This window comes from Vigna unguiculata, chromosome 5 (assembly GCF_037176805.1).
Source record: "Vigna unguiculata cultivar grain cowpea cultivar isolate G323 ecotype 2 chromosome 5, ASM3717680v1, whole genome shotgun sequence".
In the NCBI taxonomy this organism is placed as follows: Eukaryota; Viridiplantae; Streptophyta; class Magnoliopsida; order Fabales; family Fabaceae; genus Vigna; species Vigna unguiculata.
This window is the reverse complement of record NC_140796.1, coordinates 2,400,009-2,426,093: the sequence shown is the minus strand read 5'-3', so window position 1 is coordinate 2,426,093 and position 26,085 is coordinate 2,400,009. Positions and strand designations below refer to the sequence as shown.

At 33.1% G+C, this 26,085-nt stretch overlaps 4 protein-coding genes and 1 pseudogene across 4 annotated transcripts; 2 read left to right on the top strand and 3 right to left on the bottom strand.

The window, feature by feature from the left end:
- Positions 1 to 107: 107 nt before the first annotated feature.
- LOC114183391 (coumaroyl-CoA:anthocyanidin 3-O-glucoside-6''-O-coumaroyltransferase 1 pseudogene) lies at positions 108 to 1,604 on the bottom strand (annotated as a pseudogene).
- A 1,191-nt stretch (positions 1,605 to 2,795) lies between these two features.
- LOC114185240 (uncharacterized) lies at positions 2,796 to 8,174 on the bottom strand. Its single transcript, XM_028072859.2, has 6 exons — positions 7,821 to 8,174; positions 6,945 to 7,326; positions 6,015 to 6,211; positions 5,192 to 5,336; positions 4,616 to 4,769; positions 2,796 to 3,270 (listed from the first exon to the last, which is right to left on the bottom strand). The coding sequence occupies exons 1-6, from the start codon at positions 7,859 to 7,861 to the stop codon at positions 3,245 to 3,247; spliced, it is 945 nt and encodes a 314-aa protein (XP_027928660.1). The 5' UTR covers positions 7,862 to 8,174; the 3' UTR covers positions 2,796 to 3,244.
- Positions 8,175 to 11,330: 3,156 nt separating this feature from the next.
- On the top strand, positions 11,331 to 14,090 carry LOC114183395 (protein COBRA-like). The gene is made up of 6 exons (XM_028070410.2): positions 11,331 to 11,521; positions 12,093 to 12,172; positions 12,312 to 12,768; positions 13,003 to 13,162; positions 13,253 to 13,530; positions 13,677 to 14,090. The coding sequence occupies exons 1-6, from the start codon at positions 11,440 to 11,442 to the stop codon at positions 13,877 to 13,879; spliced, it is 1,260 nt and encodes a 419-aa protein (XP_027926211.1). The 5' UTR covers positions 11,331 to 11,439; the 3' UTR covers positions 13,880 to 14,090.
- A 3,336-nt stretch (positions 14,091 to 17,426) lies between these two features.
- LOC114183393 (protein COBRA-like) lies at positions 17,427 to 21,070 on the top strand. Its single transcript, XM_028070407.2, has 6 exons — positions 17,427 to 17,689; positions 18,656 to 18,735; positions 19,145 to 19,601; positions 19,827 to 19,986; positions 20,074 to 20,351; positions 20,451 to 21,070. The coding sequence occupies exons 1-6, from the start codon at positions 17,608 to 17,610 to the stop codon at positions 20,738 to 20,740; spliced, it is 1,347 nt and encodes a 448-aa protein (XP_027926208.1). The 5' UTR covers positions 17,427 to 17,607; the 3' UTR covers positions 20,741 to 21,070.
- LOC114183394 (COBRA-like protein 4) lies at positions 21,059 to 23,518 on the bottom strand. Its single transcript, XM_028070408.2, has 6 exons — positions 23,337 to 23,518; positions 23,160 to 23,239; positions 22,396 to 22,852; positions 22,162 to 22,309; positions 21,799 to 22,076; positions 21,059 to 21,704 (listed from the first exon to the last, which is right to left on the bottom strand). Exons 1-6 carry the CDS (start codon positions 23,386 to 23,388, stop codon positions 21,424 to 21,426), a joined length of 1,296 nt encoding a protein of 431 aa, XP_027926209.1. The 5' UTR covers positions 23,389 to 23,518; the 3' UTR covers positions 21,059 to 21,423.
- Positions 23,519 to 26,085: the final 2,567 nt, after the last annotated feature.

The window sequence follows — 26,085 nt, the reverse complement described above, 5'->3', positions numbered from 1 at the left end:
ATTCTTAGAAAAAATAGGTGACGACTTTAATTAATACAGATCAATAGAAACAGAAAGCTTTAGAACATTGTACAGAAAGCTGGTTTAACGATGAAAGTGAGCAAAGATTTGAAGACCTTTAATCGGGATATCAATAGAAAAATATCAACCTTCGGGGCATAAGACAATTCTCATAAGATATGAATATGAATGAAATTTTTTCAGTCAAGAACACTAATTTCTGTGAGGTGCTCTTCCAAAATGGTACTGAATTTCTTCATTTGAATCTTTTGAAGTGCTAACCCAACTTCAATTCGACCTTCTTTGTCCCTGCAGTCAGAAAGGGAAATTGATCCAGAATTATCTACCTGAACCACTTCACTCTTCTCGGGCTTTCCCCACCCGAAGTCAGTTTCATACGCTTTCAGACTTGGTGACCCTGCAATTATTGTCATGTGCTTCCCCAACGTGGCAAATTCAGTAAAATTTGACATCAATGTTTCAGCCCCTTCAAATGTTCGTCGTTGCAAATGTCTAACTTCACTACCAATAGCGATGGCTGCCTCCAAAATACCATTTCCTCCAGCAAGCTTGCTCCTCTTGACTTCAGCATTGCCACAAACCAAACAATTTCCAAAGTATTCCAATGGAATTGAAAATTCAGGACGATTACGGCAATCTGCCATAAAGGCCAAGATGTAGGACTCATCATTATTGAAAAGCACAGTACCAGCCTTAATCTCTTCTGATTTCACCTTACAAACCCAAATCAGAGAACATGTCACCACAAAGGTTGTTAAGTGTGGTAATTCTAGACCATGACTTTTGCATTTAACAGACACCCATTTCTTGAGTTTCTCAACATGGTCATGACTCAAGACAAAAGTGTGACGCAGCATGTCAGTAGGAACATCGCGTATTTCACCCGTGGACTCTACATTTTCCGGTAAAAAGTTCAACAATTCTTGCAAGAAAATGTGCTTTAGACCTTTCGGGTCTTGAATGATGTCCCTGTTGTGCAATGGCAAAGCAAGGGAAGCCAAAGTCAAGTCTCCGTTGGACTTACAAACAGAGGCCCAGAATTTCATGAAGTGATGAAAAGCTCTTCCATCAGCAGCCGCGTGTCTGAAAGTGATGCATATGGCGAAGCCAGAATGGGGCATAACAGTGACCTGAATGGACATGAGAGGGATCAAAAAAGTGCCATCTTCTAAGGTTTGTGGTGGGGGCAAGACAGGGACAAAAGGGTGCAAAGCTGTGACATTTTTTGGGGAATCGGAGACAAGGGTGGTGAAATCTGCTGAGGACTCAGCAACTGTGAAGGAGAGAGAATTAGGTTGTGTAAAGAGGATGTGAGGGGGGTTTGGCTTTGGAGGGAAGACAAGGTTGGAAGAGAAAGGGAAGAAGTGTTGGAGAGTGAGGGAAAGAGAGTTCTTGAGAGTTGGAAGGAGAGTTTGGAAGAAGTGTTGGGTGGAATAAGGGAAGTTATAGAAGAAGATACGTTTGAGAGGGGGACAACATAGCCATGGAAGATCGAAGAAAGTGAGAGGGAGAGAGGTTGAAGGAACAGAACCTGGTGGAGGACTAACTTCACACTGATCTATCACCTTCACTGTGTGAGCCATGGATTACAGGGTTGAACTTCGATGTGAATGTGTGAATTCACAGATAGACAAGAACAAATATAAGGATGACAGAGACACTGCAATAAAAGAAAGATATACATCGAAACTTCCACCATGAAGTTGAGTAATCCAATTTGCAATTGAATCTTAATTCGTTTTAATGTTTTTTCTTTTCTTGCAAGTTTTTATTTTTTAATCAGATTCGTCTGATTTTGGTTGAATAACTAAATTTTATTTTGATTTACTTAATCATTTGGCTCCTTTCTAGCTACAGTTTCTGACAGCTGATGTCAACTATTGTTTTTAATTAGCATTAAATGAAATAAATTATTAACCAATTGTTAATTTATTTTTTTTAAATAATGAATAAAATAAATGTAAGAAATCTAATAAAATAATAAATCATAACCAATTGTTTTGAATTTTTCTTGTCTTTCTTTATGAAACTCTTCTTTTATTGTCTTCCATATTAATATTTTTTTATTAAAATTACTAGTTACTATTTAATTCATAAATAATAAATATTATAAATAAGTTTTCTCCCTTATTAAAACTTCAGCAATAAAGAATTTAATTTTAAAAATTAAAACTGGACTTGTATTATTTTTTTTTTCATACATTAATTACTCAGAGAACTTTTAAAAAAATAGCATTATAATATTATTAATTAAATTAACCAACTTTATTAAAAGTGTGAATGCGTCATCAATTTTACCCATTTCGGAGTAAAAAAAGTATATGTGGATTACAATCCTTGTTACTTATTATATTATTTTAGCATTACAATATATAAAATAATAATAACAAAAATCTAAAAAAACAGTTCTTGGAAGGACGAGTCTTGATTTGTTTTGACATTCTATCTTTTTAACCATCAACAACCAAGTTTTAAAAGAATATTTAATCATTAAAACTGGCTTAGGATAACTTATCCTACCACAGAAGCTGTTTATCTTCGTTTTTCTACCCTGTGCTCACCATTTGCTCCTCTATGGCTTTTCTGTTTTGTTGGAAAATTCCTCAGAGTTAAAGGAATATAACAGAGCATGGATAGCTTGTTTCTTAGTTATATTCAAGAACAAGAAAAACTATTCCACAAATAATATCTCAGCTGCTGTGAGCTATACTCATTGCATGCTTGTAATAATAAAACCTATTATCATTTTAAGCACATAAAATTTTAACAATATGTAAATAATTGTATCTGCAATAACTTCTACCGTCTGGGGTAAATAAAATTTAAAAGTTCAAATTTATTTTACATTTCTTTACAATACATCTAATTGCAGGTGTTTATTTCCTTCACATTTATTTCCTTCCCTTCCATAATACAGTATCCAAGCCAATACTATAAAAAAAATACCTCAAATCCAATATAACTATTAAAAAGAATGATACAATTCATTGTATACTGGGAATGTTTCTATATTTATATCCAGCAGGTGTTTGATGAGAAATCGTTAGCATAGGTTTACTGCAAAAGTTTAACTCTCAAGTCAGACTGATAAATGTTGAACAGTCACTCCAATGCTGAAGAAGTAGCCGTGCAGGGTTATTAAGCTATTGTGTGCTTAGCCAACATCATCATCCTAATCTTGGTTAATCAATCAGTAAAATACAAGCTTTCAAATCAATTGTTTCTATTCATCTTTTGCGCATACGCGTTCTGCACAAAGAAAAAGTTGAATTGAAATGCTTTTAGGTTAGCTATATATGTATGCAGAAAACAAATACAATGATCAATGAGGATTCATAGTTTATCATATTTGTTCCAAACTCGATACCAGTAACTTCATAATAGTGTAACTTATTCAATAAATATGCAAATGAAATAAGCATGAAAAAGGGAATCAAAAGAAAAATGCATGCAATCGGAAGATCAACTTAGTTTGTGGACATAGATTGTGTTGTGTCACAGCTAAACAATTTCTGAACTATTTTCTATAAGGCCAACAGGGATGACATGTTGAAGCGCTTTCACAGTAAACTTCGGAGAATATTCCAACAAACAGAACTATGTAAAGTAAAGTATGATTCCCCTTTGTTAGAGAAACTTATAACAGATAGCTTCTTGTCAAGAACATGTAAATAGATCATTTATAAAAGCCAAAGTAGTTATTACTTAGCATATATAATAAGAAACGTGATGACCAAACCTTTGGCAACATAAAGGAATACTAAGAAAGCCTCTATACTGGAAAGTGTTGATCAAAAGGAATACAGTTCAATAAAAAGGGCAGAGGGAATATCTTAATAAACATTACGTGAACCATTAAAAGAACTTTTTAAACTATATTACTTCAACAAAAATAAGGTTTTTTAGGAGAACTCAATGATGTAAACTTATCCACATGGGTGACCACCTGGTAGGCTAAAGTTTGGTTGTTCTATGATATATGGGCATTTTGATAGAAAGGGAATGCATGTGACCCTAAATATGTCTCTCTCTCTTCCTTGCCACTGTTCTTAGATAGGATTGTCTTAATGTCCTCTCTTTTGTTATTTGTTCATGTTGTTCAAAAGGAAGGAATTCCAATTGCTGATATGAAAAAATATTGGACAGCTTTGCAGTATGATGCATTTTTTAGCTACTCTAGCATACTATTTTCTTTTCTATTTTCTTCTGTTCAGGAGGGATTTCTTATGTTCCCTCCAAATCTACTTTCTCAAATATATTGTTCTTCCACAATTTGAAGAGTAAAGAACATTCTACTGTAACTAAAATTTATCTTTTCTACTGTAACTGCTTTTACGTTCAGTTTCACTTCAGTTGCTTTCTCAAGTGCAACATTGGAAGTAAAAGAACGGTGGGAGGGGATCTAAATATAAGTACTAGGACAATGACGTTAGATGTCATTAACTAAATCATTCATTATACCAAAGCTTAAGTTGAACAATTATTCCAATATTTGCTAGCACAAAACCAGAAAACACAAACAGATAATACACATAAAAACAAGTACACATACACATAAATAAAATGTAATAACCAGAGAGGAAGAGTTTCTTACTCAGATACTCATAAGTCAATATCATTGAAGTGCCCCACGCTGACATGCTAAAGAATCTTGGGCCAAACCCTCTATAAAAGCCTTTCCAACCATCTTCGTTCATTAAATCTTTCGCAACTTGTTTTATAGAGATTCTATTTTCATGACCCATTACCTGGAGTGCAGAACTAGCCACTCAGAAAAGAATAAATTGGTGGTAATTGGAACAAAAATTATTTTGTTAAGTTAAATGAAAAAACTATGTTCATGAATTGAAATGTTCATTTCATTCTTTCATTCTCCTTTTTTAGTCTTCTTGTGGAGAATGAGGGTGCAATCTACCATTCACCATAATAGTTCAATGAACTAATTCTGTGCATACAGTGAAGCAGTAAGTGTATTATTATCTCTTCATCTTTACAATCTAAAGAGAAGATGATATGCACATAAAGAGAAGATGATGAGAGCCAAGAAAAGATTGATGAACAGAACTATACAAAAGGAGAAAAACCTGCTGTGGGGGTTGTAGTGATCAGTGAGCACAGAAAATAATGAACTAAAAACAGAAATTAATCTGTTCAATGAAATTATGCAAACCTGTAATCGTGTCTTGATAGTATCCAATGGGGTTGTAATGCAGGATGAAGATGCACCAGCAATAATCCCTCCGGTAGCCTGAACTAACATTATTTTCTGCAGACTAGGAGTGTGTTCATCATATTCGGTATCATGATCCAGGAATCTGTTCATGCAACCAGGTGCTAATTGTTTTTAATATAGAAAGTTTGCCTGATAAAAGAAATAAAAATAATACAGCAAGCACGTGTACTAAAAGTGCATTACCATATTATTTACAAAAAATCACCACCATAAAAAATATTGAATCAGAAGCCTACAGCAGAGACTGATATTCTTTTGGCAGGGTTTCTCGGCCAAGAAGAAATTCTACCTTTCCTGACTTAATATAATTTTGCTGTCAGCCTGCAGAATGGCAGATGCAATTACAGCATCATACACTTCAACTGGTATAATTCCATGATTAGAAACTGAATCTGCTACATTATCTAACCAAGCTCACATTGAACTTAAAAATATTTGTCAGATTTAAATAGTGCACTACGACAGTCCCTTTTTTTCCGTTTCTACATGTCCTAGGAACACAATAGGCTTCATAACACTAACTTAGATGGAAGACATACCTATAAGCTATGTTTGAAACTCGTGCATACATCATAATTATCATTTGTATAGAAAACACCATGTATTTTAATAAAGACTAACCTTTTAAATGGATTAAGACTCATACAATAATCAAAGAGATAATAATTTTTCTTATCATTTGTCAATTGATACAATATAAAAATAACTTGAAAGGTAATGTAACAAGGATTCAGTTCTAAGACATATTATCATATCTTACCTCCAAATGACGCGTTGGCTTGAACCATAACTTGCCCACCATACTGCACTAGAAGGTGAATAAGTCATAACAGACAGACCAAACCCTCTATACAATCCCCGGATGCCATCAGATCTTAAAACCTTGCGAGCAACATCAAAACCCCCGCTATACTGGGCATGGCCTGAGTATCCTTGCACCATCAACTTTTGGCTAACCTTAATATCATTCAATGTGAATTAGATATTAGAATTATCCATAATGAGGTAAAAGAAGAAAAAATCATCAAGAAAATAAATGACATCAAATTAATAGAATAAGGAACTTCCTTACCACAAAAGAAAGGGCAAAAAAATAAATAAATAAATATAAAATAGCTTTCTGTATGTTTCTGAGCATCAGCCATCAGAATGCTTTAAACGAAGCACCAGTAGAACACTCACAGACAATATATTTATATCACAAATAAACTAAAAAGTATGCGATTTAAAACATGTCACATCATTATGCAATGGAATACACCATTGGTACAAAGACTAACACATCACTGCAAAAGATTGCTTTCCACCCTTCATTCAAATAAATTTTCTGAGCTTTAAAGAACACATTTTGCATTTTATGTGTCCTAGGTTGTGAATTAAATAATATTGCTTCTAAAATCTTAAACAAAAATGAGAGCAAGAAACGCTTATTTTCAATTGATTCAATTGAATCTGACATGCTAGAACATTAGTAAACAAACTCCAAGTTCCCAACTTGCTAAATTGAGTAATGGATTGTTGAGCAGCCGAAAGAGCATGTTTAATAGCAGAAAAGATGCATTTGAATGTATCATCATCATGTCCATATTATATAGAATGGCTGTGAGTCAGTCCAAAACAAAGTATTTTGAGTTCAACGATATAAACACAGACGGTAAATCTAAAGGTTACACAAATTGGATTATCATACCACATCAATTGGTACAAACACAGATTGAGCAAAAATCGATGATGTCATGCCTGCAACTCCATTTGCAATGGCAGCTTTGGTAGTTTCAGATAGTCGAAACGGTTCAAGCATTCTGAAGGCAGCCACCTTTGTGGTCTCTAGAGTGGAGAGGAAAATTATTCTGGCAGGAATAGCACCAGTGATAACTGTGCCAAACCCTCTATACAGACCAGGGACGCCATCTCTTTTAAGTAGTCCTTTCACAACAGAAAACACACTTCTCTCAACAGCATCCTTTGCGGCAACCTGCAGCCTGGTTTTCACGACCGAAATGGGGTAAAGTGCTACCGAAACACCTGTAAAGAGTCCAGCTCCTACGACATAGAACCTAGTTTTATCTAGCCTGTATAATTGGGAGAAGTTCATTAGTATAAAAGCTTGTAAATGCAAAGTTCAAGATAATACCATAACCTCACAAAGGTCAAAACATCTGCAAGATATGTTATTGATAAATCAAAGCAATGGCAAGAAAGAAGATGACCTCAATCTGTAAGATATGATTTTCACTTTTCAGCGGTCCCATCAAATCTGGAACTTCAAAAGATTTTTTTTTCCCTTTTCCTTTGATGAAAATTAGCTTACAGTTTTATAATTTTCACTCGATTCAGATAATACAAACGCAGCAGAAATCGTAACTCCCCCACCCCCAAAATAATTATTCCAGAGGAAGAAACTTTAGCAACCATGGTCTATCAATTTATAATTTTCGAATGATGGGTATGTCGAAATACAGCAAACAAGAACAAAAATAATAAAACAACAGCATCATTCAAAAATATATACATAAAAAAACAAAAAAGAGAGAAGAAGAAGAAGAAGAAGAAGAAGAAACAGTACTTGTCCCAGTTAATCTCGGTCTGACCGAAGGACTGGGCCATTGGAAGAATGCAAAAATCTCTCTCAGAATAGAATCTAAGAACACGATCCGAGGCTGGCTTCTATCTTGTAAAATTGTAAAATGTAATTCAAAGAAAACGATATTTGCAAATAAGGGAAATTGTTTGTTGAAAATTTGGTAAAAAGGCTGCGGCGTACGCGGGGTTGTGTCTGTGTCCGTCGTGGGAGAAGCACGCTTTCCACGCCTTCCAATTAGAATTCCTTCATTTTTATTTTACTTGGACTATTCTAAATTCTCTTCCTCTGAACATAGACCAACCCAATGGATAATAATTTCTCACCACTTCCTCCTCACAAACCCCTGTTAGTTTAATGAATAACCACTACAACTTATCTAGGTACCTGAATCTTGTTCAGAGGGAGAAGACTTCATTTAAATTCTTTTTTATTAAATATTTTTTTGTAAAAAAATTACAATATCCTGTATACAAATTAAACTTTATTAGTTTTTTCAACTTTATTTACTCAAAAATAAATTATTAAAATGATATTTTCAATCTCATATTAGTTGTCCTTTAAAACAATATAAATGTATTAATGAACTACGTAAATTAACATAAAAATAATATTTATTGCAATATACTTGAAGTGCGGATTAAAATTCAAAAACTAATCAATGACTTCAAATAATCAATTCCATCGTGACATCACATTACTACCCATAAACACGATGTAGGAGAACCGTGGATTCTTCTTATTGGACGTCTGTCTAAATAAACAGAGGACAGAGACAAAATTAAAACTCTACTTTTGATATTCTTTTTGTTTTTACACTGTAGTATAATAATGGTCATGAGTATCCCTCGGATCTAATTGGACTCAAATACAACATATTCAAATTTAATATTGTAAAAGTTATATCTATTTATTTAATTAATTGAATTTAAATTTTTATTTTACGAGTTAATTTTATCAGATTTTATAAATCGCAGATTTATATTTCATTAGTTTTTCTTAATAAAAAATATTTTTATTTTAAATCAATTATATAAATATAGTGAATTTTTAACTAAAAAATAATATATAAGTAGATAGTTTATATTTCATCATTCCAATTTTATCCTTATTTATTATTTTAAAAACTAGTTATTATATAAATAGTTTATTTTTAACTGTTAGTCTAAAAACATTTTCTTGTTTTTAACAATTATTTTAAAAATTTCTCTTATGTATATATTTTATTTTTCTAGTTTTACATTTAACAACTATTTTAAAAATTCATTATATATTTTTTATTGAACTGAATCAAACTGAATCGAATCGAACTAAACCGAAATGGACCAAATCGCACCGAATCGAATCGGACCGAACCAAACCGCACTAAACCAAACCGAATCGAATTGAACCGAACCACACTAAACCAAACCAAACCGCACTGAACCGCACCAAACCGAACCAAACCGAACCACACTGAACCAAACTGAACCACACTGAACCGAATCGGACCGAGCCGAACCAAACCGGACCGGACCAAACCGAACCGAATCGAATTGAACCGAACTAAACTGAACTGAATCGAACCGAACTGAACTAAAATGAAATACTCTTTAATTTTGCTAAGTTTTAAAACACCTTCAAAAAAAGAAGAAAAATATTAAAGGAAATTGTACACTTTCATAATTAATTCATATAGAGCAAAAGGAAAGTCGCTTTATATTCAACACCAACCACCCTCACAATCGCGAGGTCCCTCTTAAACAATTGAAACATAATGTTTTTTTCCAAATTAAATATAGCAAGTGCATAAACAATAACATAAACAAACTATATACTTTCAATAAAAAAAAAAACATTCAAAGGACAAGCTTAAATTGCTTTGTATTCATCTTTCACACAAATAAATATTTTGTCAAAGTGGTGAATATAGAGTTTCGAAATTGGTAAAAGCCTAAATATTTAAGAAAAATATTAGAAGACGATGAGAAAAAAAGATGAAATGGGAGTAGTGAAGCATTGAGTATAAAAAAATTGAGAAGAATGCAAAAGACATATATGAGAAGGATAAATCGAAATGGACCAAATCAAACCGAACTGAACCGTACTGGAGCTGACCAAACCGAACTGTACTGAACCGAACCACACTGAACCGAACCGAACCGCATTGAACCAAATCGGACCGGACCAAACCGAACCAAACTGAATCAAACTGAACCGAACCAAACTAAACCGAACTGAACTGAAATGAAATACTCTTTCATTTTGCTGAATTTTAAAACACCTTAACAAAAAGATACATATTAAAGGAAAATTTTGCACTTTCATAATTAATTAATATAGAACAAAAGGAGAGTCGTTTTGTAATGTGCGTAAAAAATGTCACACCTAAAAGTTTTTTCAGCACCAACCAACACCATAATCGTGAGGTCTCTCTCAAACAATTGAAACATAATGTTTTTCCCCAAATTAAATATAGCAAGTGTATAAACAATAACATAAACAAACTGTATATTTTCAATAAAAAGAATATTCAAAGGATAAGTTTAAATTGATTTGTATTCATCTTTCACACAAATAACTATTTTATCAAAATGGTGAAAATAAAGTTCTGAAATTAGTAAAAAGAAGCCTAAATATTTAAGAAAAATATTATAAGACAATGAAAAAAAAGTAAAATGTGAAGTAATTATGCATTAAATATAAAAAGATTGAAAAAAATGCAAAAAACATACAAAAGAATGATAAAATAATAAAATTGTACCCTCAGATAAAATCTTAAGAACAATCCAACTGTCGGCACCGAATATCGGCACCTGTTCATTGTTTGCCATACGACTACGTATCTTTTTGGAAATAATCTCATCCTGTCATACAATACATTTACTATGAATAAAAATAAAATTATTTATATACTTAAGCTTTTAAATAAAAACAATTATCCAATACTATACTACTAGGAAAAAAGAGTACTTTATGGCTCCATATTCTTTTAAAAATTACAAAAGTTATTTCTTTAACTTTCTTTCCACTACGTTTTAGTTTTTTTCTACTCTTCTTTTTTTGTTTTTTTATATACATTTTTTAATTATATTAGTATTCATTATTATAATTTTTTTACCGCCACTTCAAAATATTATTGAAAAAATAGGAAAATATTTTTGTAGGTAGAATAATTCATTGTATTATATTGTTATAAGATTACTCATTAATGGAGTCAACTAACTTAACTATATTTCCTTTTCTGCATTTATAAGCCTCTACCTTCGAGGAAAGATACTCTGCAGATTTTGTTGACTTTTATAAACATGATCTGCTTTGAAAATGTGTATGAATTTAAAAACGAGTTTGTGTTTCTTCGACTTAACTAATGGATAACGAATTAAAATTTTAGATTTATTATCTCAAAATTTAAGATTTGGATGGGAGGTAGTTTATTATAACGAATCTTCCCACTTAAGTAATGGATAACACTCAGCACTTCCCTATTTCAATATATATACACGCTAGCGCTTCTCCTTCCTCTTATGCAATAATGTGTTTCTACCAAAGTTAGTCTTCAAAAGTTTGTTGACTTCGAAGTCAGCGCTTGATTAGCTTCTGGTGCAAAGGTGTTGCTAAAAGAATGGCCTTCTCTCTGTTACCAAAGTTATCTCCTTGTATTTTGTTCTTGCTTCTGCTATCTTCAACTTGCTTCACTTCAACAGGTTCACCCCATTGCTACTGTTTTCTTTCTTCCTCGTCCATTTCGTGAAATTGTAATTGCTTTCGTGTTTTTTGTATAATGGGTTGTTCAGATTTCCTTAAATGGACAACCTTTTTAAGGAAGTCTTCTTTAATGCTGTATGGACCTTACGTGCTGTTGGATTTTGATGTGCTTATTTATGCCTGAGAAAGATGCTACATTTGAACTTGATAAGTAAAACGTGGAAACTTTGTATCATTTATTAACTTCTGGTGGCTAATCTAGTTGATGCCAAGTATATTTAGTTGAAGTGAGTCGTTTAGCTTGATTTGATTCTATGAAGATCTGATTATTTTATTATAACGAGATTTGTCCTAAGAACTGCAACAGGGAAAACTAAGAACTATAACTTCACCCATAAAAAAAAAATGTGTGCTTGCTTCGTGCTTTCCTTTTTATGACTACATAAGCAAGTATTATATCAATGGCGCGTAGAGTAAATTATCGGAATATTTAGAGGTTCAACACTTACTTTGCTTACTTTCTTTTTCTTTTAATCACTTTCCACTTGATGTTTGTTGTTTATCTTTCAGATGCTTATGATCTGCTTGACCCAAATGGGAATATCACAATCAACTGGGATGTTATGTCATGGACTCCTGATGGATATGTAGTAAGTACATTCTCTTACAACATCACCTGCACTAATATGAAAACATATGTTGTCTTTTTTGCTTTTCTTTCCACTGGTTGGTTCCATCTTTTGTCCGGTGAGTTACTCGAAATTCTAAGAAAGAATTGAATGTACACAGGCTGTTGTTACAATGAACAACTTCCAAAGATATCGTCATATTACTTTACCTGGCTGGTTTCTAAGGTGGAGATGGGCAGAAAAGGAGGTAATATGGGCCATGATGGGAGCGCAGACCACTGAACAAGGAGATTGTTCAAAATTTAAGGGAGGTATTCCACATTCTTGTAAGAAGGATCCGACAGTTGTGGATTTGCTTCCTGGAACACCATACAATCAACAAATTGCAAATTGCTGCAAAGGTGGGGTGCTTAGTTCATCGGTGCAGGATCCAAGCAGAGCAGCAGCAGCTTTTCAAGTTAGTGTTGGTAGAGCTGGAACCACAAACAAAACTGTCAAAGTCCCGAAAAACTTCACCTTGGAAGCACCTGGACCACGTTATACTTGTGCACCAGCTAAGATTGTCAGACCCACTCAATTCATTACTCCAGACAAAAGGAGATTCACCCAAGCATTGAGTAAGTTTTAGGATTTTTAATGCCATTTTCACATTTCTGCATTCAGTATGATTATCTATTTTCATCTTGTATCACCCTCATTCTGTTGTTAGCAACTAGTAATTAAGGATCCAGAGTTTGATTCTTCTTCAATTATAGTCTTCCTTACTCACCAGAAAGATCTCCTTGTTTAAAGAACTGTCAGCAAATTGCTACAGTTTATTGTATCCTTAATATAATTATTATTTATTGCAGTGACATGGCAGGTGGTATGCACATACTCACAATTTCTAACTCAGAAAACTCCCACTTGCTGCGTCTCACTTTCATCTTTCCATAATAATACTATTGTGCCTTGCCCAACATGTTCATGTGGCTGCCGAAGTAACTCATCTCAGTCAGGGAAATGTGTAAAGTAGGTTTCCAATCGCCATCGTGCAGTATCGTGATTTCCTTCTAGATACTAAGCTGTAGTAAAGTCATTTTTTTGTGTGTGTGGTTACAGTCCAGGTACACCACATTTGGCCTCATTCGTTTCTGGCTTCGGGAAGAACGAATTTTCACCTACGGTTGAATGTACCAATCACATGTGTCCGATCAGAGTCCACTGGCATGTTAAGTTCAACTCAGAGAAGTACTGGCATGTGAAGGTTACTATTACTAATTTGAATTACGGGATGAATTATTCTGACTGGAACTTAGCCATTCAACACCCAAACTTCGACCATCGGACTCAAGTGTCCGGTTTCATCTACAAGCTCATGACTCCTTATGCTTCAATAAGTAAGTGTGTGAAATGATCCTAAATTGTTTGTTCCAAAATTCGGGACCAATGCTAAATTTTTTGTCTCAGTTCTTCTTCATCATAAAATATCAAACTTTTCATCTTGTTTTGGGAAAGTAGAAGTTCTGAAAGTTGGTTTTAACAGATGATACAGCAATGTTGTGGGGAATGAAGTCCCAGCGTAATGATGTTCTGATCCAAGCTGGCCCGAATGGAAAGGTTGAAGGAGATGTTCTCTTCCGAAAGGATAAAGCAACTTTAATTGATAAGGGATGGGCTTTCCCCCGAAGGATCTACTTCAATGGTGACACTTGTACTATGCCACCACCCAGTGCTTACCCCTTTTAGAGTGTAATGAGATTGCAGTCTTCGATCTCAACAAGTTTGCTGAAAATTCTTCTGCATTGCTATTTTTAAGACCATAGTATTTGCATGTTGCTTTAAAAGCTCCATAATGTTGGTAATGAAGAACAATGTTAAGCATCAAGAGAAGCTATCTTGATCATATATGTTAAAAATGTATTGAGTATTATAACTTTTATTGCATACGTTTGAGAGTTTTTTTGTTTTCTAAATTAGATGCAAAGCCAAAATACATATATATCATGATCGATTAAAACAGAAAAAATTATAATTGATTTCTAATTTTTATCAGGGACAACCGATTATATATCAACTTAATATAATTGATTAAATATGTTTTAATAATTAGTGTTTCCAAAACTCTATAAATAAAAAATCCATTCACTCTTTTGGACATCTAAAAGTACTTTGAAAAGCAAAATAAATTCAAAAGGTTTGTGTTGCGCTGTTAAAACTAACTTATGATTTCCTTCTGGTTTGAAATTCCTAATAAATTCTTTCTTTTACTATGTTGTTGGAGTTTATATATATATATATATATATATATTCTCTTGTTTGTACGAACATAAGTTGAATAATTAAAACTAGATTGAAAATGAGGATGAGGAAAAGAAACATCTTGTTAAAGAGTTTGTCGGAATTTTTTCTTCATTTCATCCTTTTAGAGTAGGGTAGGGTTAATATGAACGGGTTCAGATTTAAAATGGTTATCCGATAATTGACTTTGACTTTCTTTGTATCCTATATTATTGTTACTACATCATTTTTCCTAAATATACTTTCAATATTATTTCGTCAACAAAAATAGTTTACGTTTTGATCATATTTCCTTGATTGCATTTCTCATCATTTCATGATATTTTACTCAAAAGTGAGAAAATGCAATTTCATAGAAACAAACACCAACCGAAATACTTTTCTTTGAAATAATGCCACATTCTTTGAACTGTCCTAGAATATCACCGAAAATAACCAAAAAGTTTATGAAATATTGAAATTTTCTGAAAACAACATTCCTAATCCCAACAAAATAATTGAAAAATCAAAGCCTGAAACAAAATAATTGAAAAATGAAAAGCATGTGAGAGACTTCACCAAAATAACAGCTGGCAATGACTTTGTTTCTTATATTCTTACTGTCAAACATAACATGACAACTTGAGGACACAACAATTCTTACTTCTCACTCTTGGTTGCCAATTTTCCAGACCTTCCCTGGAACTATTTCTTTCTTTGTTTGGTTGGGTTTAGTTGTCTCCTGCTTAGGAAAACGACAACAACAATAATGTTCAATATTATTATATATCATTCAATAAAAAAGAATCCTTTTTAAAACAGAAATGAAGATTTTCACAATAAAATAAGACTAACAATATCTTTTATTCTCTGAAATATATACCCATATTAAACATGAATTTAAATGCTATATTTGTTCGCCATCAATTTCCCAAAAAAGAAAGAACCACATTAAAACAGCCCCTGATGTGTTTTGTGGGTCTAATCTAACGGTGTCGGTAAGGCATCTGTAAGTACACACACAACCCTACTGCATAACATAAAATGCCCCACCGACACTAAAATCCATTCTGTTCACACACGTTTGTCCAACCACGAGATGACACGTGTAATTATGCTTCAAACACATAATTTCTTTAATTTGGAAAGTAAATATGAAGCAGAAGAAATTATGAAAGAGCTGACCAAATGGGAAGGGTTGCTTTCGTGAATCTTCAGACTTAGTTGGTTTGAGAATGATGGGGATTAAGTAATAGCTGTTTATATTATTAATTAATTTGCTTTCGTCTACTTCTTTTTGTTCTATTATGCAATTAAAAGCCATGAGAAAAAACCATTCATATGGTAGGTGCAACTAAAGCTTCTTTATTTTATTAGTTTTATATTTAAATATGAAGACATTGCTAAAAGTATATAAATTTAGGTTTGCGATAAACGAAAATGCTAAATAGTAAAACGTGTTTTACAAAATCAAAATTGTTGCGTTTGGTGAAGCAATTTTAAGCAATAATAGTCATATAATTTTTATATTAAATAATTTATTCGACTAAATGGGAGAATATTTTGCATTGCTTATACACAGATGAAGCCAATTTATTGAACTTGTCTTTTGGTTTGGAGTGATAAAAAAATAATGGCATATTTGTGCGGACTTCCTTTGTTGGAGTCTTTTGTCTTTAATATGCAAGGGGTGTTTATGGATATATTAATAGTCCTATTTTATTTGATACTTTACATTATTTTTTTTATTGGATAAAGAAATTTGTATATTTTTTTTGTCATGTCAATACTCAACAGAATAACTCATATATAAACTTCACGTCTCTCACTTATTAATGATATTTTTTAAATTTATTTTAAAAAATAAATGTGGATTAAACTTGGAAAATATTTTTTAAAAGTAATTTAGATTTGAAAAAAATATTTAAAATAAAAATAAAAAATAATTAATTTAAGATTTTGAATTTCAAAATTTTAACATAAAAGAAAAATAATTGAAAATTAAAATTAAAATACTTACTAAATATAACAATAGAAAATATTAAAAGTTTGATTCTTATATCAAAAAAGGAATACTCAAATCAAATTTATAATGTATTAGTCATGGTTATTGTAATATTAACTAAACCCTAAAAATGTTCATTGATTAATAAAAGACAGACTCAATAAAGGCTGTTTGAACGTCATCCTACAAGTCAAACTATATATATATATATATATATATATATATATATATATTATATTTTGCTATGCCAATTTGTTTCTCCACACATGTCATGCCACATTATTATATTTTAAAGACTGTTATAATTTATTGCATTATATTTTTACCATTTGACTTCAAAGAAATAAAGCACATAATTTTTAATTAATTTTTTGCAAAAGATGAATTTAATTTTAATACACTATTCCTAACACTGTTTGTCATCAACAAAAAGCATTTACAATTACATATTTGGGAGAAAATCACTTGTAGATGAAGATAAGTATTAAATAAAAAATCATTAAAATTGCAACTTTTAACACATTTCAGTTAACAACAGAGTATAGAAAAGTACATTTAACTTTTATTTACATTATAAATATACAAACTTTTAAATATAATTTTAAAAATAATCACAATAAAAAACAATCGTGCTATACAGTATTGTATATACTTAATTGACTTTTTTATTTTCTACATCCTAGGTAATTGGATTGTTCTCATCATACACTAATCATATGGCTCTTTTACCATAGCTTTTGCAGAGTATAACAAGCTTCTCTCATTATTATCTTGTGCGGAAAATCAAAACCCATTTTGTTTCACATGACAATCTCTAGTTTCTGTAAAAGGTGAAAGTTTATCATCACAAATTTGCAAGAAAAAACCTTTTTTTTTATAATTTTTTTTATGTACAAAAAGCAAAAGTTCTACTTTATTTTAGAACACCGTCAATAATGGAGTTTAGGTACGTGCATAGTTTTTTATAGATAACAATTTGCATATATACCTTTCTTAAACACAAGATGATGAGCCAACTGGGACAAACTAAATAGTCAGTTTCTGCCGATTATTTTTTCCACTCTCTCACTTTCTTTTCTTCACTCTCTCTCTCTCTTCCTTTTCTTCTTTTTCTTTATTTCTAGTCTTCTCTGTCACAGATCTTGAACTGTTCAGGCAAGAACCAGACCACTCACCTCTTGTGGCATCCAAAATGGGTTTCTCTCTGTTACCAAAAGCAACTCCTTGCATATTGCTCTTGGTTCTGCTGTATTGCACTTCCTTCACTTCAACAGGTTCACCCCATTACTGTTTTTTCTTTTATTTTTTCTTCTCTTCTTTCCTTCTCTGTGTCTTGGAATTTTCATTGGTTCTGTGACTTTGTTCAGTTTTCATTAGCTGCCTAGCATTTTCCATTCTCTGGGGGTCTTCATTTTATGCTGCGTGGACATTACGCCCTTTTTTGTTTCTTTAAATGAAGGCTTGTGAGTTTGGAAAGATGCTGCCTTTGCCCTTTGAATTTGATAAAGAAAGTGGGTTTTGTCCTGTTGTGGAAAATTTTGATCATTTATTAACCTTGAAGGGTAATCTTGTTGGGACCAAATGTTTTATGCAGAAAATGCGCTGTTTGATTGTTTGGTTACTATAAAAGATTTACATTTCTAACAGGGAACTTAATGAAAATTGTGTTCTGACTATCTTTTGATTAAAATTGATTTCGCATTTGAATTTTTGTTGAGTCAAAAGAGAAGTAGGTTCATGGTTTGTCTTTTTTTCTGTTCTTTTTTTTTTTCTTTACCTGTTGTCGTTTGTGATAGTTTTAAGTTGAAATTGTGATTGCTTCCACGAGATTTTTGCCTAAGAACCCTGTAATTAGGTATACTCTGCATGAGGATTTGAGTAGGCAGTCACCGGTGCTGATCAGTTTTGGCTGTATATGGAATAATTCATGTATAAAGGTCCACGCATTTTAGATCCCAGATATCTTCCGGTTTAAACGATGGAATTATGAATCATACATGCTAAAATATGTACTGATAAAAAAACTATAACTTCACCCCGTTGACTTCAACAATGTATTTGCTTATTTGCTTTGTTATTTTTGTGACTGCTTGAGCAATTATGCAATTGTGTGTGTAATCATTTCTACTGTGTGTACTTTGTAGTATACTATAGGGATTTTCAGAGGTTCAACATTTATTTTGTTTTCTTTCCTTTCCTTCTAATTACTTTCCTCTTGCTGTTTGATGTTTATCTTTCAGATGCTTATGATCCGCTTGACCCAAATGGGAATATCACAATCAAATGGGACATTATAAGTTGGACCCCTGATGGATACGTAGTAAGTATAGTCTTTTACAGTAACAACCATTAATATGAGAAGCAAAACTGTTGTTATGCATTATGCATGGATTTGCTCCTTTTCTTTCTACTGGTGTCTCACCATCTTTTGTGATGCATATACGCATGTTCTTGTCAGCTGCATCTCATGTAATATATCAATTCTTGGATAATATAGAGTTTTGGATAAAAAGTAATTTTATTTCAACTAGAAACCTGACATGGTTTGAATTTCCTGTCACAATTATGAGCCGTGTTACAACTATCTTCTGTTAGTGTTCTTTTACCATTGAAGTTTTAATTAATGAATAAGGTTGATAACTCAATTATACAGATGAATTTATTTAAAGTAGTGATTATAGACATTTAAAGTGACTTTGCTTATATCTAAGATACCACTGAATGTGCAGGCTGTTGTTACAATGAACAATTTCCAACAATATCGTCATATTGCTTCACCTGGCTGGTCACTAGGATGGACATGGGCAAAAAAGGAGGTAATATGGAGCATGATGGGAGGGCAGACCACTGAACAAGGTGATTGTTCAAAATTTAAGGGAGGTATTCCACATTGCTGTAAGAAAGATCCGACGGTTGTGGATTTGCTTCCTGGAACACCATACAATCAACAAATTGCAAATTGCTGCAAAGGTGGGGTGCTTAGTTCTTGGGTGCAGGATCCTACCAATGCAGTTTCATCATTTCAAGTTAGTGTTGGTAGAGCTGGAACCACAAACAAAACTGTCAAAGTCCCGAAAAACTTTACCCTGAATGCACCAGGACCAGGTTATACTTGTGGTCCAGCCAAGATTGTGAAACCCACCCAATTCATTCAAGCAGATAAAAGGAGAGTGACCCAAGCACTGAGTAAGTTGTAGGACTTTTTTTAATGTCATTTTCACTGTTGCCAATATGACTATTTATCTTTATGCTGCCTCCTTCCAACCTTCAACAGTGTTACACACCAGATGTAGGTTTTGTTGGTAACAAAATCTGAGACTAATGTTTATAATTCTCTTAAAGTTAGAACTAATTGAAGCTTACAGTTGTCATAAGTAACTACATTATTAACATCACTCTTGTTTATTGCAGTGACATGGAATGTGACATGCACATACTCACAATTTCTAGCTCAGAAAACTCCCTCTTGCTGTGTCTCACTTTCATCTTTCTATAATGATACTATTGTGCCGTGCCCAACATGTGCATGTGGTTGCCAGGGTAACTCATCTCTGTCAGGAAGCTGTGTGAAGTAAGTTTCCAACGCCAAGTGAATTTTCATTTCCTTCTAGCCACTAAGTTGTGTACACTCATATATTTCCTTTCTCTGTGTTTACAGTCCAAATACCCCACATTTGGCATCGGTTGTTTCTGGCTCTGGGAAGAATAACTTTTCACCTTTGGTTCAGTGTACTAGTCATATGTGTCCCGTCCGAATCCACTGGCATGTTAAGCTAAACTACAAGGAGTACTGGCGTGTAAAGGTTACTATTACTAATTTTAATTACAGGATGAACTATTCCGAGTGGAACATGGTTGTTCAACATCCAAACTTTGACAATTTGACTCAACTATTCAGTTTCAACTACAAGTCATTGACCCCTTACGGTTCAATAAGTAAGTGAGGCAACTTGTTTAGAAATAAAGCATCAAACTTTTACTCCTTTTTTTCATAAACTTGAAGGCAAGTACTGATTTTTAAGTTCCCTTTTACAGATGATACAGCAATGCTATGGGGAGTTAAGTTCTATAACGATTTTCTCAACCAAGCTGGTCCTAATGGCAATGTTCAATCCGAGCTACTCTTCCGAAAGGATAAAGCAACTTTTACTTTTGATAAGGGATGGGCTTTTCCTCGAAGGATCTACTTCAACGGTGACAACTGTGTCATGCCACCACCTGATGCTTATCCCTGGTTACCTAATGCTGGTTCTCGGCCAGAGGTTTCTTTGTTTGCCGTAGTGATAGCTTCTTTGGTAGCCTTGGTATTTTATGCCCATGCATAAAGTTCCAATCTGTGGTACACTTAGCCTTGTAACAGAAAATTTTCAATCAGATCAGTTTTGACTAAATTGTGATGTCAATTTGTCATTTGAAGCATGTGAGGGAGGAACGAGAATGACATCTAGTGGCAACTCAAGATAAGCTTCACGTGTCCTATGGTTTATTACCGAGGGTTCAGCACATTGGTGGTAGAACTTGTTTTTTGTTCGTGTTTGTTGTAATTCAATGATGTATGTATCGTTATTTTGATGTAACTGTAATTATAATAAATATACACACCAACATGTCACATGAAAAATATAGACTTGATGAATCATATGTGGGTTTGAAATGATAGTGGTCTTTTACTTACAGTTTCCTACACAGAATAAAACTATATTTTGTATCATACACGATGTGGTCTAAACAGAACCACCTGAATAAAAGGAAGAAGTGGGATCCAACATCCATTACAGCATTGCCATATAAGCATTGACACGATTCAAACAAAATCATTGCATGGAATTATATTCTCTATTCAGCACCCGATCAGCGCTCATGGATCGGCTCACAAATTCATGAGTTTTGTTTGGTGTTTTCAAACAATTCCTATAGAATCTTCATACCTGATGCACGTTATGTGGGTGTAAGAAAACTTGGCTTCAAAATTTCATAGAAAACAATTGTATCTCGCTTATGTGTTAGTTCACCAAACAGCTAGCATGACAAGCATTGTGAAAATGAATTCTGGGAATTTCAATAGGTTCACAGGGGCAGAGTTAGGGAGGATCGGATAGGTATCCGGCGGTGGCAGCATGCATTCTTCGCCATTAAAGTAGACCTTGCGAGGAAATGCCCACCCCTGCTTGAGTGTGAATGTATCCTTATCTTTCTGAAGAAGAATTTCTGATTGAACATTCCCAGTCGGTCCAGCTTCCATCAATAGATCGTTAAAGTATTTCATTCCATAGAACATGCCAGTATCATCTGCACACAAGATAATACATATTAGCACTCATTCTTAAAGGTTATAGATTTGACTTATAAAACACACTAAAAAGATTTATTTCTTGCCACTCACTTATGGACTCGTATGGAAGTAGAGGCTTGTAATCAAAGCTGAAAACTTGGGTGACATTGTTAAGATTTGGATGCTGAACAGCAAGAGTCCAGAGGGAGTAGTTCATCCTGTAGTTGAAATTTGTTACGGCAACCTTGACTCGCCAATAGTCCTTGTAGTTGAGCTTCACGTGCCAGTGCACTCTTATTGGGCACATATGATGAGTGCACTGAAGCAATGGTTCATTGTCTTTCTTTGGAGTGTGAATCCCCACCATGTTGATACGTTTAGAGTCACTCCTGCATACCATAGCAACATGTAAGAGAATGATTCTAGTTGTTGGATATTAAGAGGTCATTAATTGTTTTGAAAATCAGACTTTACTTGACACAGTTCCTCTTGTTCTGGCATCCACATGCACAAGAGGGACAAGGGGTAATGGTCTCGTTGTAAAAGGATGACAAAGATACACAGCAACCTGGGTTCTTTCTTGCCAGAAATTGTGAGTATGTGCAAGTAACATTCCATGTCACTGCATGATGTAAAACAAAAGAAACTAAGGAAACAATTGAATTGAATATGAACAGGAAATTGATTTCGCAAAGTTAGAGAACTAACTTAGTGCTTGAGTCTTGCGGCGCTTGTCAGGTGTAAGGAAAACGGTGGAAGGAACAACCTTTGCAGGACCACAAGTGTAGCCTGGTCCTGGACCCAAGAGAGTGAAGTTCTTGGGAAGTTTAACAGTCTTGTTTGAAGTGCCGGCTAACCCAACACTGACTTGGAAGGATGAAACTGCTGCTGAAGGGTCTTGGCCCCATGCTGCAACCACTCCACCCTTGCAACAGTTTGAGAACTGTTGATTGTAAGGTACACCAGGGAGCAAGTCTACAACTGTGGGAGTTTTCTTGCAGCAGTGAGGTACATTGCCTTTGAACTTAGAACAGTCTCCTTGCTCTGTTGTTTGAGCTCCTACCATGGACCATATTACTTCCTTCTTTGCCCATGACCACGACAAGGTCCACCCCGGATTCATGATGTGCCGAAACATTTGGAAATTGCTCATTGTTACCACTGCCTGGTAAAAAAATGCAATACACAGAAACAGGAGATTTCATTAAATGAAAAGTTACTTTTCAACTTAGTTACACTCATTTTACTCTCTGAAATAAGTTGCAATGCTAGATGACTATACTGTGGCCTTTCTATCTAGGTGTTTTCCTGGATGAGTAATGGCAAAATATGATTTTGATCTAAATAGACTACGAATCAACTCGTCAAATGAAATCAAACAGATGAAAAATTGACTTAAAATCATGTTAATTAGGATTTTAAGGTGATTAAGGAAAATCCAACGTGAAATCAATTCAGTTAGTATTACTTACTACATAGCCATCTGGTGTCCAAGACACAACATCCCATTTGATCGTTACGTTTCCATTTGGATCCAAAGGATCATACGCAGCTACAATAAGAACATGAACAAATCAGTTGAATGTGTGTGAAATGCAAATGAAAGTGAAGCAAGTTCAGCATAAAGGGTAACTAACTTGTTATCTGACCTGTACAAGAGAATAGCACAAGAACACATGCAGCTGATATGAAAAGCCTCATTCCCTGATGTTATCAACTATATGATGAGAGTGGTGCTGAGAGTGAGCAACTTTTTTCAGTGAGATTGGAGTATTGTGAGCTGAATGGTATGGAATTGGATGTGTAATATTGTAGAAAAAGAGCTCTGAAGGGAATATGTTTGGGGTTCTAAGTGATGGCTCACCTAATGGTTGTTGGTTACCTTAACATTTATATTTCTATCATTGTCTGAGCCGTGAGATTTCCTTTTGAACTTCCCATTTCTTAAAGCAACGGCCACTGACTAGAATAGGCGGGAGATACAAGAGTGAACATTACACGTCAACCGTTGTGTTTGAAGGCTCATTTCTTCTCTGATGGCTTAGCCTCACCACACCATAAACTTACCAGTATACCCCTTATTCCCTACACATCAATTTTTACAGAAAAGTGTGTATCAGTCCAAAATGATATTAGTCCCGATGTTAATCAGAGATTAATTTGATGTTAATGCTCAATACTTTTAAGAGCTACTTACATAAATTTATCCATTTAAAGAGTATTCAGGAAATTACAATAACATTTCAACACCATATTGATGATTTATTGAAAAAACATTATAAGTCTGTCTAAAATAAGCCTGGTAATGCTACATTTCAACACCCCTTTACCCTTTTTTGAAGTTTGATCTGGTCTAAACATTTTCATTTAGGCATTCAATTACATCCAAATGAATATGGCAGTAGTAACAGTGTGTATAATTTTCTTTTGTATCTGGCATCTTCCCATTTTTTTTGAACCTTTTTTTAGCAAGAATGATTGGAAGATAAGTGTTGAACAAGTGAGGGATGAGATGAAAACGTGGTACTATGTTGTGTCCACAACTTGATCATTGTATTAGGTAACATATGTCACTTCTTTAGACCTTGCCAACTAATTTTGTGAACGATTCTTTATGGTCTTGCTTTGAACCAGAGACATGAGTTTGAAGCAAGCAAGCTAAGTAGGGACTAGGTAGTGAGTTCCTTTCTAGTCAAAAGGACACTCTATCTGCTGCATGCATCTTCACAAAACCTTGATTGCTTCAAGCCTAGAACAGAAAAATTTATCACTCAGATACTAATTTGTCTACTCTTTTGTCCCTTAAGAGTTGTTCATGAAGTTTTTTATATGAAATATCTGTTTTTTGCCCCCTTATTAATACAAACTAATACGAGTCTTGCATTGAAAACCGACAGGGTCGTTAGCAATGTTACTCAACCCTCTATACATGCAACGTATTATAAACATTAGGAACAATATAAAATTATAAGCAAATAAATGTTATAAAATTCAGTATATGAGAATGAATACGTTTCAATATGGATAGAGTTTGATGTGAATTTAAATACATTAAAATTCAGATTAAGGAAAATTTACCCCGCGTACAATTAAACCCTTAATCACTTTATTAAAGAAAAAGAATTGTACAAGAATCTGATTTCAAAGTGGAAAAAATTCCTGTGAACTGTCTTTAGAAAATTTGAAAAAAAAAAACTACATATATTTCTTAGGAACTTTATATCGCCAAATAATTTCATTTGTTAATATAATGTAATGCAAAGATGAATTTACATTGAATTCGTGGGTAATATTTTCTTTTACATTTAAACTCGTTTGTTTTTAACTAAAAATTAAAATATACTATTTAGCCGGTGATACTTTCATTCTTTCAATTAGACAACGTTCACTCCCATGTTTGCTTGTTGAAGAAGGTCCATTTTTTAATATTTTATGTAATACTACTACAAAAATTGTTATAAAAATATTTTAGAAAATACTTATAAATTGTTATAAAAAAATTGTAAGGAATTGTTGTCTATTTTTTTACAAAATATTTTGCATAAAACAATTTTCACAACAAATTTTGTAGAAAATACTTAAAAATAATTACTCATAAATGAATTATTTGTCAATTAAAATTCTTAGTAAAAATAGTAGAAAAAAATTTTTTCTTACATTTTTTTAATAAATCTATAAGAAAAATCCTTTGTAATACGATAACTTTTAGTAATGAATTAGACGGCTATATGATATAGTTTTACCTTAGTTTGGTAGTGTCACTTTGTTGCTCGTAGCATTGAATTTAAGAATTTATTCAGTTGAATATTTTCTTAATTTATTTAGAATTTCCAACGTAGTTGATGTTTTAATGGTTGCTTTCACTACTAGAACTTTTAATCTTTTGTTGAATTTTTCTTACAAATTTATTATAATATTTTGTAATAAAAGACTTTTTTTTATTATTTTTTCTATAAATTTTAATTAACAGATAATTATTTTTTATAAAGTTTGCAAGTATTTTTAAAAAAAAAAAATTAAAAATTTTTGTGTAAAAATGGTAGTAAATTATTTCAAACCATTGTTCATAATAAAATTAACAAGTATTTTCTAAGAAAAAAATTTCAAAAAGAAAAATTGTTTTTTTAGTAGTATTTATTCCCCTGAAAGACCTTGGTAACTATTTTCTCTTTCTCCAGTTTAGTGTATGCTGGTGTTCGATAACAATGTCATCTGAAACTTTTATTTCCAAAGATTGACTGCATGCAGAATTATCTATTTTTGTTTGTTGGGATTTGTATGATTTAATGGACATTGAATCCAAAAGAGAAAAGGTATGGTAGTCTATGGATCGTTAATGGGCTTGGGCATTAAGCAGTACAGGGCTTTTCCATCTTGCATTCCCATGATTACTAAGTG

Bases quoted from the DNA above. Each gene is read 5' to 3' on its own strand.
- LOC114185240 (XM_028072859.2), bottom strand. From the start codon at position 7,861: ATGGCCCAGTCCTTCGGTCAGACCGAGATTAACTGGGACAA. The intron at 4,770-5,191 runs GTTTGCATAATT...TCTGCACTCCAG, and splicing joins CTATCAAGACACGATTACAG to GTAATGGGTCATGAAAATAG. The intron at 3,271-4,615 runs GTAAGAAACTCT...TTCTTTGTGCAG, and splicing joins ATTGACTTATGAGTATCTGA to AACGCGTATGCGCAAAAGAT.
- LOC114183395 (XM_028070410.2), top strand. From the start codon at position 11,440: ATGGCCTTCTCTCTGTTACCAAAGTTATCTCCTTGTATTTTGTTCTTG. The intron at 11,522-12,092 runs GTTCACCCCATT...TTTATCTTTCAG, and splicing joins AACTTGCTTCACTTCAACAG to ATGCTTATGATCTGCTTGAC. The intron at 12,173-12,311 runs GTAAGTACATTC...GAATGTACACAG, and splicing joins GGACTCCTGATGGATATGTA to GCTGTTGTTACAATGAACAA.
- LOC114183393 (XM_028070407.2), top strand. From the start codon at position 17,608: ATGGGTTTCTCTCTGTTACCAAAAGCAACTCCTTGCATATTGCTCTTG. The intron at 19,987-20,073 runs GTAAGTTTCCAA...CTGTGTTTACAG, and splicing joins CTGTCAGGAAGCTGTGTGAA to TCCAAATACCCCACATTTGG. The intron at 20,352-20,450 runs GTAAGTGAGGCA...TCCCTTTTACAG, and splicing joins GACCCCTTACGGTTCAATAA to ATGATACAGCAATGCTATGG.
- LOC114183394 (XM_028070408.2), bottom strand. From the start codon at position 23,388: ATGAGGCTTTTCATATCAGCTGCATGTGTTCTTGTGCTATTCTCTTGT. The intron at 22,310-22,395 runs GTTAGTTCTCTA...TACATCATGCAG, and splicing joins CCGCAAGACTCAAGCACTAA to TGACATGGAATGTTACTTGC. The intron at 22,077-22,161 runs GTAAAGTCTGAT...TATGGTATGCAG, and splicing joins AACAAGAGGAACTGTGTCAA to GAGTGACTCTAAACGTATCA.